Genomic DNA, 17204 nt, shown 5'->3' with positions numbered 1-17204 from the left:
ATGTCACGCAGTGGTAAAGCATCCAGAGTTAAATCCCCAGTATTCCCCCACCACCAAATTTTTTTAACTTAGCTTATTGCTAAGTGTGGTGGCCCACACTTGTAATACCAGCAACTAGGGAGGCTGAGGCAGGAGGATTCCCAGTTTAAAACCAGCCTGGTGAGTTTTGCAAGACCCTGTCTCAAAATAAAAAATAGAGCTGTAGTAGTAGTGATACCACCAATTACTGGTTACCTTGACAAGTCCTGCTTCCTCAAATGTTGAAGTATAACACTAGAAAAGCATGCCAAGACAAGCTTAGAGTAGAAAGTAAGGAGCTTTATTAAAACATAGTAAAACAGGCCTTGGATTGTGTTTCAGTGGCAGAGTGCTTGCCTCACACATATGAGGCACTGGGTTCGATCCTCAGCACCACATAAAAATAAATAAAATAAAATAAAGGTACTGTGTCCATCTACAACTAAAAAAAAAAAAAAAAAGTTTTTTTTTAAAAAAAGAATGGTAAAACAGACTCCTCACAGGTAGAAGAAGGGGACCTAAAGGTGGAATCTGTGGGATGAGGAATTCCTGTCCCTTTTATACATCTAAAGTTTCCCTTGTTCTCCTGCCTTCTTCTCCCTGATCTTGTTCATTTCCCCTTCATCCTGCACCTGCATAGTGACTGGGGGATGTTGGTGGAATGGCAGGGGGTGAGCAGGTGGGCTGGAAGGGCCTAGCTAGAGTGCTAGGCAGGAAGGGAGCGGCAGCCTACAGGGCTTTGATGAGCAGCTCCCTGTCTGCTCAGGAGCTGCTTAATTAACAACCTTTTTGGGAGGGGTAGTATCAAAAGGCTTTGGAGACATGAACATTCTATTCTCCCAGGAGCTGTTTCCATTTTCCTGGACTCAAATCGGACTCCATTTTCTCTATCAGACCCTATTTAAACTACTACCTGTCTTTAAACCTGGCTTCAGTAGCTCGGTGGAAAAGCATCCGTAGGTTCAATCCTAAGTAAAAAAAAAAAAAAAAAATCACTAGCTTCAAATAAACTTAGAAGGCCCTCACAGTTAATAAAATAGTAGCCCTTGGGCTGTATAAGACAGGCTGTTTAGTTTGTCTTAAAGTCTTTCTAACAGATTTAAACCAACATTTAAAAATGAAAGTCAAACATAGTGGTGCATGCTTATAATCCCAGCAATTTGGGAGGCTGAGGCAGAAGGATCACAAATACAAGGCCAGCCTTAACAATTTAGCAAGGCTCTAAGCGATTTAGCAAAATCCTGTCCCGAAATAAAAAATAAAAATAAAAGGGGGCTGGGGTTGTGGTTCAGTGTTAGAGCACTTGCCTAGCATGTGTGAGGCACTGGGTTTGATTCTCAGCACCACATATAAATAAATAAAAGAAAAGAAAAAAAATAAGAAGGGCTGGGGATGTAGCTCATTACCCTTGGGATTCAATCCCTAGCACCCAAAAATAAATAAATAAAAATACAAAAAGGGCTAGGGAACTAGCTCAATGGTAAAGTGCCCTGGGTTCAATACCTAGTACTAAACAAATGAAAAGGTGGAGGGGCAAGGTGGTACAGAACTATAATCCCAGTGATTTGAGAGGTTGAGACAAGAGGATCACAAGTTGGAGCCTAGTCTTGGCAACTTAGACTTGGCAACTTAGAGTGACCTACCTAATATAAAAAGGGCTACAGATGTAGCTTGGTGGTAGAGCATCCCTGGATCCAATCCCTAGTGCTACAAATAATAATAAATAAAAATAAAAAGATGTCTTGTTAAAAATCCAGATTATCTCTTTAGTGAGGCCCTAAGCAATTTATTGAGACCCTGTCTCAAAAATAAAAAATTTTAAAAAAGAACTGGGGATGTGGCTCAGTGGTAAAGCACATCTAGGTTAAATTCCTTGTACTTTCCCCCCACCCCCCAAAAAATCAGATATCTGTCTCTTAAACAGAGATCTGGATCTGGCAGAGCTGGGCAATAAGGACCTATGGCACGGAGCAAGATGTCCCCCTATTACTCAATTTTATATCTCACCAGTTTTCTTATTTATATTGCCTAGTTATATCTGAGTTTAAGACCCTTGACCAAGCCCTTCTCCATTGTAACTTGGATTTATCCTCATCCTGACCTTCAGTTGATCCCTGGTAGACCCTGCCAAGTTCTTTTCCCCACCCCAGGGTTCTGAATTTGTTATTTTCTCTGCCCAAGAGAGCTCTCCTCTCTTCTTCCCTTCTTTTCCAGTTTACTTTTGGCTGGCTCCAATAGCCTTCAGGTTGGGCTTAAATGTTCCCTGCTTAAAGGAGTCTTCCCACCACTACCTTATATAAAGCAGCCTAATTTTGTTATTATTTGACACACAATTATGTTTACTTTTGGCCTTCCCTGCTATAGACTTCTGGAGCAGGGGGAGACTTCTCCAGAGAAAGAATCATATTTATCTTGAACTGGGTGATTTCCTGAGCTTTTAACCTGGTGTCTTATACAGATAGAGACTCAAACATTTACAAATGTAGTGAGAAGCCAGGCATGATGGCACATGCCTGTAATCTCAGCAGCTTGGGAGGCTGATAGAGAATTGCAAGTTCAAAGCCAGCCTCAGCAATGTAGTAAAATCCTAAGCAAGTTAGCAAGACCCTGTCTCTAAATGAGAAAAAATTTAAAAGGGCTTGGGATGTGGCTCAGTGGCTAAACATCCCTTGGTTCAATCCCCAGTGCCAACAAACAAACAAACAAACAAAAATGTAGGAGAAAAGATGGTAGACACTGCTAATAATCAGAAGGGCTAGGTTCTGGTTCTAGTAATCTGTCATTTGTGCTACACTTGACTTCATCTCATTTCACCTTTAGATTGCTTCCAAATCTATTAATTTCATATTCATAGATTAATGAAATGCTGTGGCCTCTTCTGTCATGGACAATTATATCTGATTTTTTTTTTTTTTTTTTTGGTATTGGGGTTTGAACACAGGGAGGGGCACTGTACCATTGTACCATTGAGCCCATTCCCAGCCCTTTTTATTTTTTAAATTTTGACATAAGGTCTTGTTAAATTCCTTAAGGCCTTGCTAAATTGCTGAGGCTGGCCTCAAATTTGCAAACCTCCTGCTTCAGTCTCCCAAATTGGATGCACCATCACAGTTGGCTATATCTGATTCTTAGAACAACTGATAAACATGGATTCTGCTTAGAGACTTATTTTCTTGAATGTATAGATGTAAACAACTGAAGTGAACTTTCAAAGGCAAAATATCAATACATACATCAGTTCAGAATTGCATAATACAATCCAAATTCAAGCTCAGAACGGGAAGGAAGAACTAGAAGACTTCCTCGACAAAGAAGGGTGTTTTTTCTTTTTCTTTTTTTTTAACATAGCTTTTTTTTATCTTTTTATTTTTTTTTTATTTTTTATTTTTTTAAAGAGAGAGGGGGGGACAGAGACAGAGAGAGAGAGAGAGAGAGAGAGAGAGAGAGAGAGAGAGAGAGAGAGATAGAGAATTTTAACATTTTTATTGTTGGTATGTGGTGCTGCTGAGGATCGAACCCGGGCCGCACGCATGCCAGGCGAGCGCGCTACCGCTTGAGCCACATCCCCAGCCCCCATCTTTTTATTTTTTTAATATTTATTTTTTAGTTTTTTTAGGTGGACACAATATCTTTATTTTACATTTATGTGGTACTGAGAATCGAACCCAGTGCCTCACGGATGCTAGGCGAGCGCAATACCACTCGAGCCACATCCCCAGCCCTTTTTTATCTTTTTAAAGAATTTTTTTTTAATATTTATTTTCTAGTTTTCGCCAGACACAACATCTTTGTTTGTATGTGGTGCTGAGGATCGAACCCAGGCCGCACGCATGCCAGGAGAGCGTGCTACTGCTTGAGCCACATCCCCAGACCCTTTTTTATCTTTTTAATATTTATTTTTTAGTTGTAGTTGGACACAATATCTTTATTTTGTTTATTTATTTTTATGTGTGCTGAGGATCGAACCCAGAGCCTCGCATGTGCTAGGCGAGCACTCTACTGCTGAGCTACAACCCCAGTTCCATTTTTCTTCTGTTTCTCACTCCCTTCCTTTCTTTTTCCTTCCATTCCCTCCCCTCCCCGCTTGCTTGCTTGCTTGCTTGCTTCCTTCCTTCCTTCCTTCCTTCCTTCCTTCCTTCCTTCCTTCCTCCCTCCCTCCCTCCCTTCCTTCTTTCTTGTACCAGAGATTGAACCCAGAGGTGCTTAACCACTGAGCCACATCCCTAGTACTTTTTGTTTGTTTGTTTTGCTTTGTTTTGAGACAGGATCTCACTAAGTTGCTTAGGGCCTCACTTAGTTGCTAAATCTAACCTTGAATTTACAATCCTCCTGCCTCAGTCTCCCAGGTTGCTGGGATTACAGGTGTGTGTCACTGTACCCATTTTTGACGAAGTAGTTTTGAACCTAGTAGGAATCTGATTTTAGTGACTCACAAGTCCATGAGCACTTGTTTACAAATCCATTCGAAGCACAATAACTTTCTTTCCAATGTCTAATTATAATTGGTGAAGGATGAAGCTCACTGGTAAAGCATCCCTGGGTTTAATCCCTAGTATCAGGAAAAAAAAAAAAAAAAAGAGGGTGGGGAGCTAGGAGCTAGGATGTAGTTCAGTGGTAGAGTACTTGCACAGCATGCCCAAGGCCCTGGGTTTAATCCCCATTCCTGCAATAAAAGGAAAAAGAGCAGGGGGCTGGGTTGTGGCTCAGTGGTACAGCACTTGATTAGCGTGTGTGAGGCCCTTGGTTCAAACCTCAGCACTACATAAAATAAATAAAATAAAGGTAAAACAAAACAAAACAAAAACAAACAAACAAAAAAAACAGCAGGATGTGGAAGTGCATGCCTATAATCCCAGACTTGGGAAACTAAGGCAGGAGAAATTGCAAGTTCGAGGTCAACCTGTGCATCTTAGCAAAATCCTGTCTCTACATAAAAATTAATTAAAATTTAATTTTTAAAATTAAAAATTATAGATTCTCAATACCATACCAAAAAAAAAAAAAAAAAGGTAAAGCTTGAACTTTGAGAATCTTAATGTAACAGTGATCCATCTACTTTATGCTTTGAATATAGCCCTTGCTATTCTAAAATGGACATGTTTTTTCTCTCCTCCCTAATCTTGCCTCCCTTATCTCAGGAAAGGAGTCCTTCTGGATCACCTCTTTAAAAATTCTGTACCACTGATGGAGAGAATCACAGCTTCTGGGATAGGAGTCCCTTGTGTTTCTCTTATGCTAGCAAAACAATATTTTTTTCCTTTTTCTCAAAACTATATCCTCATTATTGGATTGGCATCATGTATAAGGACCAAGCTTTCAGGAATACTAACACACTCCCATCTGAATCTAAAAGGTTCACTGTTCTGCCCCTTCTTGTAAGGCAACCTTTGTGATTCTGAATGATTTGACTTATTATTGAGTGGAATAGACAGAAGATAAGATTCAGGAGAACCCACTCCCAAAGGTGATTGGGGCAAGACAGGGGCAGAAGGATTAAGATATGCTGCCTTTTTTTTTTTTTTTGAAGAAGGTAGGGAATGAACACAAGGGTGCTCTACCACTGATCTACATTCACAATCATTATTTTTTATTTTGAGACAGTGTCTTAAAAAAGTTGCTGAGGGCTGTCCTTGAATTTATGATCCTCCTTTGGGAGTCGCTGGGATTATAGGCATGGGCCACCGTACACAGTGCCTTTTTCTTTAAATGAAGATTTCAGAAACTGTCCATTCAAAATATGGATTACTTTTATTTTCTCTTTGCTTTCCTATATGTTCTAATTTTCCCACAGAAAACACAATAAATGCTAGGTATGGTATTGTATGCACTCCAGTAATCCAAGAAACTCTGGAGGCTGAGGCAGGAGGATCACAAATTTGAGATCAGTTTCAGCAATTTAGTGAGGCAGTCTCAAAAGAAAAATAGGGCTGGGGCTGTAGCTCAGCAGTAGAACACTTGCCTAGCATGCATGAGGCACTCGGTTCAATCCTCAGCACCACAAAAAAATAAAATAAAATAATAAAGGCATTCTGTCCATCTACAATTAAAAAAAGAAAAAAAGGTTGGGGCTGTAGCTCAGTAGTAAATTGCCCCTAGATTCAATCCCCAATGCCAAACCAAACAAAGCAAAGCAACAACAATATAATAAGTATAGAAAAATTCACTCTAATAAGACTACTTTCAGGGCGGTTTTGTTCCCAGAACTTCCTGGTCTTTGAGCTCATTCAGCTCTGAGGTGAAAAATACTATAGATAAAAACTGTTTTCTTTCTCTCTGGTAGAAACAGGGCTAATTCCTAGAAATGAACTGTCAATTTTGGAATCGCCTTCTTGTCTAGGATGCCAGGGAAGCCAGAAAACCAGGAATTCCCTTAACAAGGCCTCCCAGGATCTGAAAACTTTTTGTTGTGAATGGGTTTTAGGAAAAGGGGAGAAGAGTTTAATAGATTTAAAATATTCTATTCCCTTGTCCCTATCTGTCTCTGACCTCCCCCCAAATATTTAGAATAATCATAATGAAATGTTGGCTTGAGACTGCAGTAAAATTTGTGAAATCTTGGGCTGGGGATATAGCTCAGTTGGTAGAGTGTTTGCATTGCATGTACAAAGCCCTGGGTTTAATCCCCAACACTACCAAAATAAATAAATAAATAAATAAATAAATAAATAAATAGAAATCTTGGATTCTGGCGATAGATGGGAATCTTAGAGGTCATCAGTTTATCTGTTTGCCCTTCAAGACATTGATAGTACATAACCCATTGTTGATCCTCCCTAATTATTAGAAAGTGAACTGTAGTATTCTTCCCCATTTTCTGCTGTGCTTTCTGGGATTTACAGGAATTAATCTACTGCTGTTCTGGATAGCAGCATTTGTAAGGTTTATTTTTTCTAAGCTAAATATCCTCAATTCTCTGAGTTTTTCTATCTAGTAACCCTTACCACACCACTTTCTTACTTATCCATGTTCTTCTTGAAGCAAGTACACAGAACTGAATAACAGACTTCTCAGTAGGATGACCACTGAAGATGGTGGAGGAATACTTAACCTGCCTAGTTTTGAGCAGTGTGTGTGTGTGTGTGTGTGTGTGTGTGTGTGTGTGTGTTATATTGAGGATTTAACCTGGAGGTGCTCTATCACTGAGCAACACCCTTAGCCCTTTTTTTGTTTTTATTTTGAGACAGGGTTTCACTAAGTTGTCCAGGCTGGCTTTGATTTTGAGATCCTTCTGCTTCAGCCTCTGGAGTTGCTAGAATTTTAGGTGTGTACCACCATGCCTGGCTATTTTGAGCACTTTTGCATACAAGGAATATCTAAGGTGACATCAGCCTGCTCTGGGTCACACCTAGTTTCATGGCATGTATTCATTTGGTCATTGTGAGCCAACAGAAGTGCCTACATGCCAGTATCATGAGACACTGAACTGAGCCAGAAGATGCTGAAGGATCTCTTCTTCATGAAGAATCATTAGAACAGAGAAGAAACCTTCCTCTCCACCTCCATTGGATGTCATTACCCACATACTAAATAAGACTGAGCATGCGGCTCAGTGGCCGAGGCCCCTGGGTTTAAAAAAAAAAAAAAATCTAGTAGAGAAAAAAATAAAATCTGGTAAAGGAGAAGAATACTAAATAATCACACCACCAATATGTAATTACAAAATATAAATGATATGAGAGTAAGTAGAAAGTTATATGAAATATTATGTAGTATAGAATCTGACCTAGTCTGACCTAGTCTCCAAGTCTTTAAATGAGATGACAATTGGGTTTCCATCATTGAAGAAAGAGTATGAGTTGAGTGGACAAATGTGTTGAGGGCAGTTTTGGGCAGTTTGGGTTGGAGGAGGTATTATAGGCAAAGGAGGAATGTGTTTGATGGACCCACACAAGAATGATGTCATGAGCCTGATTCTGTCACAGTTGGATACAGTAAAATATAGAAGGCTGTCAGTTTCAGGTGGGTGGGGTAAGGCATTTATTTGATTTTTGGACCAGATGGCAGAGAAGGAGCTGGTCTTAGCAACACAACGACATCCCTATCTACACGATGATGACCACATCATCAGGTAGTTATTGACTTTGTATTGAGTTTAGATGTCACAATGTGTTCCTCCCTTTCTACATGTTGACCCTAAGGCTATGTTTTTATATTTATCCCACCCAGGGAAAATACCCTAGAAGGCTGAGTTCAAGAAACTCCTTGGATGTGGGGTCTCCCTTGGCTGCCTGCCTGATTGAGTGGCCTAGCACAAGGCCCAGCTGCCTCCAGTAATTGTCAGAACAAAAAAGTGACAAGCATGTGAATGCTAGGGATGCCAGGTCAGTCACTTCCTGTTTGTTGTGCATCTTTTAGGCTTAGCTCCAAGGTGACTGCAAGGGCAGAGTTCACAAATGTGAATTAGGCTTTCCCGGATGGAGAATTCCTTGTTAGTGGTGCCATCTGCAGGACATTAAAGAATTTGCTATGAGTTTGGTGGGATTGAGTGGAGAAAAAGGCCTTACTCAAGCATTTTAGTCTAAATCACATCCTGGGTCCCCCACATTGGGGTGGGGGACCCAGTTTCCTTTGTTTTTTAGCAAACAATATTTACGGCTCCAGTCCTACAAGGCAGGACACAGAACTGTGATACTATTTCCTTTGCTCTCTACTGATTAAATCTATCACCTGTAGAATAAGGCACTGGGCTCCTCCTATTTTAAATGTTTACTTTTTAGTTTTAGATGGACACAATATCTTTATCTTATTTTTATGTGGTGCTAAGGATCAAACCCAGTGCCTCACGCATGTCAAGCAAGCGTGCTACCACAGCACACTGTTACTTGAGCCACATTCCAAGCCCCTGGGCTCCTCCTATTTTAATAGTGTCTTCAAGAAGGAGAACAGCCAGAATGCTGGCCTATGCCTGTAATCCCAGGAACTCAGGAAGCTGAGGAAGGAGGATCACAAGTTCAAAGCTAGCCTCGGCAATTTAGTGAAATCTTGTCTAAAAATTCTAAGTAAAAAATAAAAGGCCAGCCAATTCCCACAAGCAAAGGCCGAACATGTTTTCTAATATGCAGATGCTACAATGGGTGGGGGGGTTGGAGAATAAAAATTCATTGAATTAGACAAAGGGGAATGAAGGGAAGGGAGGGAGGTTGGGAACAGGAAAGACAATAGAATAAATCAAACATAACTTGCCTGTGTTCATATATGAATACACAATCAGTGTAATGCCACATCATGTACAACCGCAAAAATGGGAAGTTATAATCCATATATGTATGTCAAAAAACATTCTACTATCATGTATAACTATAAAGAACAAATAAAAAATAAATTAATAAGTAAAAAGGACTGGGATATAGCTTGTGGCCCAGTGGTTAAGTACCCCTGGGTTCAATCCTTGTTACCAATAAGGAAAGAAAATGATAAATAAATTAGTGCTGGGATGTAGTTCCATGGTAAAGCACCCCTGGTTCAATCTCCAGTACCAACAAACAAAAAAACTCACAAAACAAAATATCATCATCCTCAGATTTATCCTTGTGCTTTTTGTATGTGAAGTAATTTTCTCCAAGGTTGAATCCTCTATTTGGATCCTTTTTTTTTTTTTTTTTCCTTAAAAGTGCTAAGTATTGAACCCACCAACCCAGAGGCTCCCACATACTAGGCAAGCTCTCTATGGCTCAACTATATCCTTAGCCCCTCTAACAGACCTTTAGATTTAATTGAACTATAAACTTGAAAGAATGTAAACCATGCCAAGTGCTACATATTATCAGACCTTTAGATTTAATTGAACTATATGCTTGAAAGAATGCAAATCATGCCAGATGTTACATAGTGTGACCCCTTATCCTACCATTTACAGTTGTTGCCATTACATCTTGTAATGCAATCCCCCCTCTCCAATGCACACGGCCTATTGTTCAATCTTTGGTTTTCTTCTCTATCCCAGGGACACCCAACCACTTAGCTATATCCCCAGTCCATTTCGAGACAGGATCTTGCAAAATTGTAGAGGGTAACCTTGAACTTTTTCTCCAGACTTTGCTTCCTAAGTCACAGGGGTAAAATGTGCCACCATACCTCCTAGGGCTATAAATCCTGCAACTTTTTTTCTCATTTTTAGAGCTGAAACAGCTTATCACCCTTTTCTACTTCAAGGGTCTTTTTGAGGTTTTGTGTGTGGTAATGGTAACAGCAGCCATTAATAGGCTATTTAAAACCACTTATAATTTTGACAATCACTCAATTCCTTTGGTGCTCCAGATTGAGCCCAGTCCACTATGCTCCAAGGTAGCAAAATGATCCTAGATAGGTAGTGAGGGTCTTTGACAATGTATTGCAGTGATTCCATATTGGATGCATTACAATAAAGCACAGGAGACAAAGCACTTTTCCTTAAAGCCTTTACTTTGAGACATGATGGAAAAATTTTACAGGTACACATGGAAAAAGACAGACATGATCATGATTGAGTGAAGACAATCTTAATTGGTAAACTTCAATGCCTGTTAGCTAATGCTGAAGTTCTGGGAGTGTGACATGCTGCAGTGCTGAAAGGAATAGGTAATTAGTATTCCTCTCCTTCTTCCTCACCCTCTCCTTCAACAGAATCCACACCAACCTCTTCATAATCTTTCTCTAGGGCAGCCATGTCCTCACGGGCCTCAGAAAACTCTCCTTCCTCCATCCCCTCACCCACGTACCAGTGAACAAAGGCACGCTTGGCATACATCAGGTCAAACTTGTGATCCAGGCGAGCCCAGGCCTCAGCAATGGCTGTGGTGTTACTCAACATGCACACAGCACGCTGTACCTTGGCCAGGTCTCCACCAGGAACCACAGTGGGAGGCTGGTAATTAATGCCAACCTTGAAGCCAGTGGGGCACCAATCCACAAACTGGATGCTGCGCTTGGTCTTGATGGTGGCAATGGCAGCATTGACATCTTTGGGGACCACATCACCACGGTACAACAGGCAGCAAGCCATGTATTTACCATGGCGGGGGTCACATTTTACCATTTGGTTGGCTGGCTCAAAGCAAGCATTGGTGATCTCTGCTACAGAAAGCTGTTCATGGTAGGCTTTCTCAGCAGAAATGACAGGGGCATATGTGGCCAGAGGGAAGTGGATGCGGGGATAGGGTACCAGATTGGTCTGGAATTCTGTCAGGTCAACATTCAGGGCTCCATCAAATCTGAGGGAAGCAGTGATAGAAGACACAATCTGGCTAATAAGGCGGTTAAGGTTAGTGTAGGTTGGGCGCTCAATGTCAAGGTTTCTGCGACAGATGTCATAGATGGCCTCATTATCTACCATGAAGGCACAATCAGAGTGCTCCAGGGTAGTATGGGTGGTGAGGATGGAATTATAGGGCTCAACTACAGCTGTGGAAACCTGGGGGGCTGGGTAAATGGAGAACTCCAGCTTGGACTTCTTGCCATAATCAACAGAGAGACGTTCCATCAGCAGGGAGGTGAACCCAGAACCAGTTCCCCCACCAAAGCTGTGGAAAACCAAGAAGCCCTGAAGACCTGTGCACTGGTCAGCCTGTAGGGGAAGAAAAAAAGGAAATAAGGAACTATTCATAATTCCTTTAAATCATGACCATATCCAGATAGCATTAAAAAATTGGCTAACAGACACACCACAAATTATTCTACAGCCAGGGACTGACTGGCATAGAAGTCTAATTAATTATATAGTAAGCAGCCTATTCCACTTTGCTGGAACCAAAGAACAAAGTCATTAGGTCAGTCCATTCAACTTGCTCTGGAGCCTCTCACCCCATTTAAAATACATATTCATTTAAGGTTTTTACCAGTTTACGAATTCGGTCCAAGACAAGGTCAATGATTTCCTTGCCAATGGTGTAGTGGCCTCGGGCATAGTTATTGGCAGCATCTTCCTTGCCTGTGATGAGCTGCTCAGGGTGGAAGAGCTGACGGTAGGTCCCAGTGCGAACTTCATCTGAAAAAGAAAAGGAAACCAGCACCCATCATTTAATAACCTGCACAAAACCGCTCAACTCTGGTGGGAAGGACAATGTGTATGTGATCAATGGGGAACCCAAGACATACCCAGACAACTCACCAATGACCGTGGGTTCCAGGTCTACAAACACTGCCCTGGGCACGTGCTTGCCAGCACCCGTCTCACTGAAGAAGGTGTTGAAGGAGTCATCTCCTCCCCCAATGGTCTTGTCACTTGGCATCTGGCCATCAGGTTGGATGCCATGTTCCAGGCAGTAGAGCTCCCAGCAGGCGTTTCCAATCTGGACACCAGCCTGGCCTACATGTATGGAGATGCACTCACGCTGTGGAAAGGACAGGGGAAGTCATGGAATTTAAACAAATTCCTTTTTATTTATTTATTTATTTTTTTTAAAGTTTTGGTGCTTGGATTGAGCCCAGGGATACTTTCCAACTGAGCTACACACTCAGTTCTTTTTTATTTTGAGACAGGGTCTCACCAAGTTCCTGAGGTTGTCCAGAACTTGCAATCCTGCGCCAACCTCCTAAACCGCTGCTATTACAGGTGTGCTTCCAAGCCCCCACTACCACAAATTATTTTTTCAGGCACATGCCTGTAATTCTTATCAATTTAGGAAGCTGAGACAAGAGGATCACATGTGATCCAAGCCAGCTAGGCAAATTCAGGCGACCCTGTCTTAGAACAAAAAAATAAAGGTCGGGAATGTAGCTTAGTGGAAGAGTATTCTCCGGTATTGCAAAAAAAATGATTTGAGCTGGGGACACAGCTCAGTGATGAGCCCTGACTGGACTCAATCTCTACCATAAAATAAACAATCCAAAATGTCGTATTTTTTTTTTTTCTGTAGTAGAGAATGATTTTTTCCCCTCTGACCCTTAAATCGAGAAGTGCTATTTTGAGACCTGTAAGAATGCTTAGTCAGGTTCCCCTTTTTAACACAGGGCAGTGAGAAATTCATCCACCACCCATTGCTCAGGCCCAGAACCCCACTTCAGTACAGTTGGCCAGATTTCCGGACAGCTCTCAGCACAGGAAGCACATGGCAGGAGAGCAAAGAAAATGTCTGGCCGCAGGGACAAGGGGTGGGGCTCTGCGGCACTGGATGAATGAGCAATTCACTGCTGCGCTCAAAGGCGGGAGTGCGCAGCTGCAGATGCCGCAATACCTGCAGGCACTGGGCTCAGCCCTGCACCTCCCCATCTGTTCTCAGGGGCCCCAATGCAGATTTCCATTCTCTCCAAATTCTTCACTGCCACCACCTGCTCCCCACAGGATTTCCTAGTGCAGTGGAGACAGGTTCTCTGAAAGCTGTTAGATGTTAACTGTCTTAATAGGCTGGGGCGTAGTGTGGTACTGTGTTAAGAAAACTCCATCGGTTACAGGGGCTACGCCCTGCAGTCATGGAGCCGCAGAACCTCTGTGCGCATGCGCACACTGCAGTGGTAATTTCCCGCCGCTCTCGGGCGGGAAGGTAACGGTCGCGCCTGCGCTTTGTCTCCAGCTCCTTCCCGCCCCCGCTTTTCGCGCTCCGGAGGAAGTGAGGGCGGGGTGACTGCGCGCACCCGCCTGAGGGGTTTAGGATGGGGGAAGGGCACGCGCGGGAAAGGGTAGGGTCTTGAGGCGCCGGCCCCCAGAGTTTAACGCTACGGAGCTCCAGATACCGCGGGGCGGGTGCCTCGCCATTACCCCCCGAGCCCGAGATGAAATCCCGTAGCCCCCTTTTATCTGGTCCCCAGTCCTTGTCCCCGGATCTCATCTACCCCCGCCCCCGCCTCGCCTTTTGCTCTCCAACTGGATGGCGTTTGTCCCAGCCCTCTCTAGCTAGAAGCCCTTCGCCCTCTCCCGCTCGTTTTCCCCCGGTTTTCCCGAACATCTCAGGGCGCCGCGGCGCGGTCCACTCACCATGGTGGCTAAGAGTTAGGAAGCAAAGGCAACAGGAGCAGACACCGGGTCCTGGTTACTGTCCCCGACAAGCTAAGAGTCGAGGTAAGTAACGCACTGAGGCGGGGGCGGCGCTGGAGCCTCTTAAGTAGCGGCTAGGGAGGGGCGGGCGGGCACGCGCGGCGCGGCGGACGCAGCCCCTCCCCCTACACAGGCGTCCACTCGGCGCCGGGCCTGGCCACCGCAGAGGCGGGCTCGGCGCTCGGAGCCCCCTCCCCTCGCGGGGGCCTCTACCGCCACGCTGCGGATCCGCCCGCCAATGCTGCAGACTGCAGTGCGCCGCTTCCTGGCTGGGCAGGGCGGGTGCAGAGACCGGGAGAAACCCACCTGGGGGATGGGAGTCCTGAGAGGTCCAGTCAGTTTTAAAGATGAAATACCCTAAAATGCAGAAATTTCTGGTCCGGATAGCTCAGCTGATTATTTTCATGTTTCCAGTTTGTCAGTGAGTTTTGCCTTTTTCTTTTCTCACTTTACTTCCGTCTGTACTTACCTGATAATGTGGAGGATTCAAGCTTTAGAAAACCTGGATGATTTATTGTAATGGCTTGTTCTCGAAACTAAGATACCAAATGCTCGAAACAAATATTTCAGTTATTTAAAGAATAGAACCTGAGCGTGGAAGGTTGAGGCTCTTAACATGGCAGTGTAGGCCACACCTTTAGATGCAAGCCACCACCTTTATGCAACCGCTCTAGGGGCTTTTAAAAAAGATTAAAAAATATTTTAAATGGTAGCTGATTCAAAGAAGGGAAATTTATGAAGAGTGAAATTGTTTCACGCAAGGATATAAAGGGATTGCTTGTGCTATTTAGAATTTTCTAAAGAAGATTGCTTGGCATTATGTCATGATGCATAAAATGGGTTATAGTTTACTACAAGGAGGCCCAGATTATAGTGAATAGGCTAGTTCTCTCCCCTGCTCCCGGAGGCGGGGTGGGGGTGTGGGGGGATATATTCCAGGACCAAAATCTGCATTACTCAGCCTTGGAAATTCATGGTGTGGTTAGAGTTAAAGGATGACTTTAAAATTGAAACCTATAACTGTTATTCAAAATGTCCTCCCCAAGTTAGTCTAAGAATAACAAAAAAGGTAAGCATAAGTCAATAAAAAATTTGTAGTTCATATTCAGTTATCATCTAATTCAGATTTGGTAAAACCTTCACCCATTGTTTCAAACAAGTAGCAAATATACACTGTCAATATGTGAGTGCATTTTGTAAGGATATATATCTCCATTTCAACCTAGCATGCAAAAGAGGATATTCTTATTTTTTTCTGACAAATATTTTTTGAAGTCCTATTAACAGGGTTTTGACTCAAAATCCAAATTTGCTTGAATTTCCCAGATTGGTTTGAAGGGACAGATTTATTGTTTTTGCTTATTCTTTTTTCCTCTTAATTACTCTTAAAAAGGAGTCTGAAAATAATTAGCTTGTGTTAACTAGAAAAATGAATTTTAGGGAACCACCCTGTTGAACTCCATTTTGCTCTGTGCTCTGGATGAAAGCCATTTGAAAGCAGACACCTCCCTCTTGGCTCTGCAGAAAATCAGAGCTTTCACTGCAGAGATTTGCTCCCAGGGGCCTATATGTCTCCCCAGATGCCTTCCTAAAATCATTAGCTTTGCTAGTCTTGTTATCTTTATATTCCTCTGTTGTGAATGAGTAAGTTCCTGAGTGTTTTTTGTTTGTTTTTTAAGGTCTCTAATGTACTTCAGGTTTCACAGAATAATGGAATTAAGAGACCTTTAAAAATATAATCTAGTATGGTATCTTTATGCTAGAAAAATATTGAATAGTGATAATTTATTTTGTTTCCTCTAGTACCTGAAAGGACAGATATTCCTTTTTCACCCATACTAAAACCTTCATGGATGGATTTGTTTATATTATATATGCATATATATATATTTTATCTATATTTAACAAATATAACATGGTTATCTTTGTAACATAAATATGTACTACCCCAAAGTGAAGCATTTTAATTGATTATATAAGTCTTTCTTTCCTTGGACTCTTTCAGAGCCTGTAAATATCTGCTTTGAGATTTTGCTGCAATGGGAAATCCTTTGTTACAATTTGAGCTGCTCCCATGTTTGCTACATAATATCATGACCATTGGCTACTGTTCTAAGCAATGAGTAACTATTTTTAATAGTTCCATATTTTGGTTTTGAAACAGAAATTTACAAAGTATTTTCTTCACTATACCAGTTTTACAAGGGAAAAAAAAACAAAAATAACAAGTAACAACTTATCAAAGCATCAACTACAAATACTTAGTCTTTATTTTTATTTATCCCAGTGTTATAAATTTATATGTGCCATTTCATATTCTACTTTTTCCATAGATAAATGATATAGGGGAAATAAAATTGGCTTTGATTGCAGATAGGACTGGATTCAGTTCTAATTTTGTTATAAATGGTTTGTCTTTAGACCCTTAATTGACTTTCTTGAACTTCATTTATGAATGAGAATTACTAACTTAAACCATTTTTTATCATATATTCAATTCTATTAGTCAGTTTTGTTCACTTCATCATCAGAATATGTCTGCTGCTTGTTATCAGTCACCCTGTTATTTCACAGTTATCAGAACATCTGAAAATACTTTATTTGTACATTTATTTACTTGTTTAAAGTTTTTCCCTTTATGTAACCACTATCTTTGTTTTTAGTAACTGGATCCTCGTTGTTTTGTGAGTCAGCTTTTTGTTATTGTAATAAAATACCTGAGATAATCAACTTAGAAAAGTTTATTTAGGCACAGTTTTGGAGGTTTCAGTCCATATTATTGTTGCTTTGGGGCCTCTGGCAAGGCAGTACATCATGGTGGGACTGCTTGGCAGAAGCTGCTGCTCATGACAGCCAGAAAGAGAGAGAGGAAGAAAAGGGGTCAGGGTCCTAAAATGTCCTTCAAGGACATGTCCCACTGACCTAAACTTCTCTCCACAGTGCAACTGGGGACCTAAGCCTTCAATGTATGTTCCTTTGGGCAACATTTATGATCCAAATCATAGCAGTTACCCTTACAAAACCCACCTTTTTGCTTTCTTCCTTGATAAGAGAACCCCTCCATTTTTTGTGGTGCTAGGGATTGAAGAGAACCCCATTTTTAAAAGAGGGTATTCATGTTTTTAGTCCCAGAGAAGAAACTTGTTTCCCTTTTTCAGATACTTGCTTTCTCGGTCTCCTATACAATTGGACCTAGTTTTGACCAATGGAACATAAAAGGAAGTCAGCTAGAGAGTTG

The 17204-nt window shown here is 41.8% G+C and overlaps 1 protein-coding gene across 1 annotated transcript; it reads right to left on the bottom strand.

The window, feature by feature from the left end:
- Positions 1-10398: 10398 nt before the first annotated feature.
- LOC113195453 (tubulin alpha-1B chain) lies at positions 10399-14027 on the bottom strand. The gene is made up of 4 exons (XM_026406982.2): positions 13907-14027; positions 12104-12326; positions 11832-11980; positions 10399-11560 (listed from the first exon to the last, which is right to left on the bottom strand). Exons 1-4 carry the CDS (start codon positions 13907-13909, stop codon positions 10580-10582), a joined length of 1356 nt encoding a protein of 451 aa, XP_026262767.1. The 5' UTR covers positions 13910-14027; the 3' UTR covers positions 10399-10579.
- Positions 14028-17204: the final 3177 nt, after the last annotated feature.

This window comes from Urocitellus parryii, chromosome 5, assembly GCF_045843805.1.
Source record: "Urocitellus parryii isolate mUroPar1 chromosome 5, mUroPar1.hap1, whole genome shotgun sequence".
Taxonomy (NCBI): Eukaryota; Metazoa; Chordata; class Mammalia; order Rodentia; family Sciuridae; genus Urocitellus; species Urocitellus parryii.
The sequence above is the reverse complement of the archived record's forward strand: the minus strand, read 5'-3'. Positions and strand labels throughout refer to the sequence as shown.

Excerpts from the sequence above, each read along its gene's own strand:
- LOC113195453 (XM_026406982.2), bottom strand. Across the intron at positions 11,981-12,103 it reads CCTGGAACCCACGGTCATTG|ATGAAGTTCGCACTGGGACC; the intron begins GTGAGTTGTCTG and ends TTTCTTTTTCAG. Across the intron at positions 11,561-11,831 it reads TGGACCGAATTCGTAAACTG|GCTGACCAGTGCACAGGTCT; the intron begins GTAAAAACCTTA and ends CTTCCCCTACAG.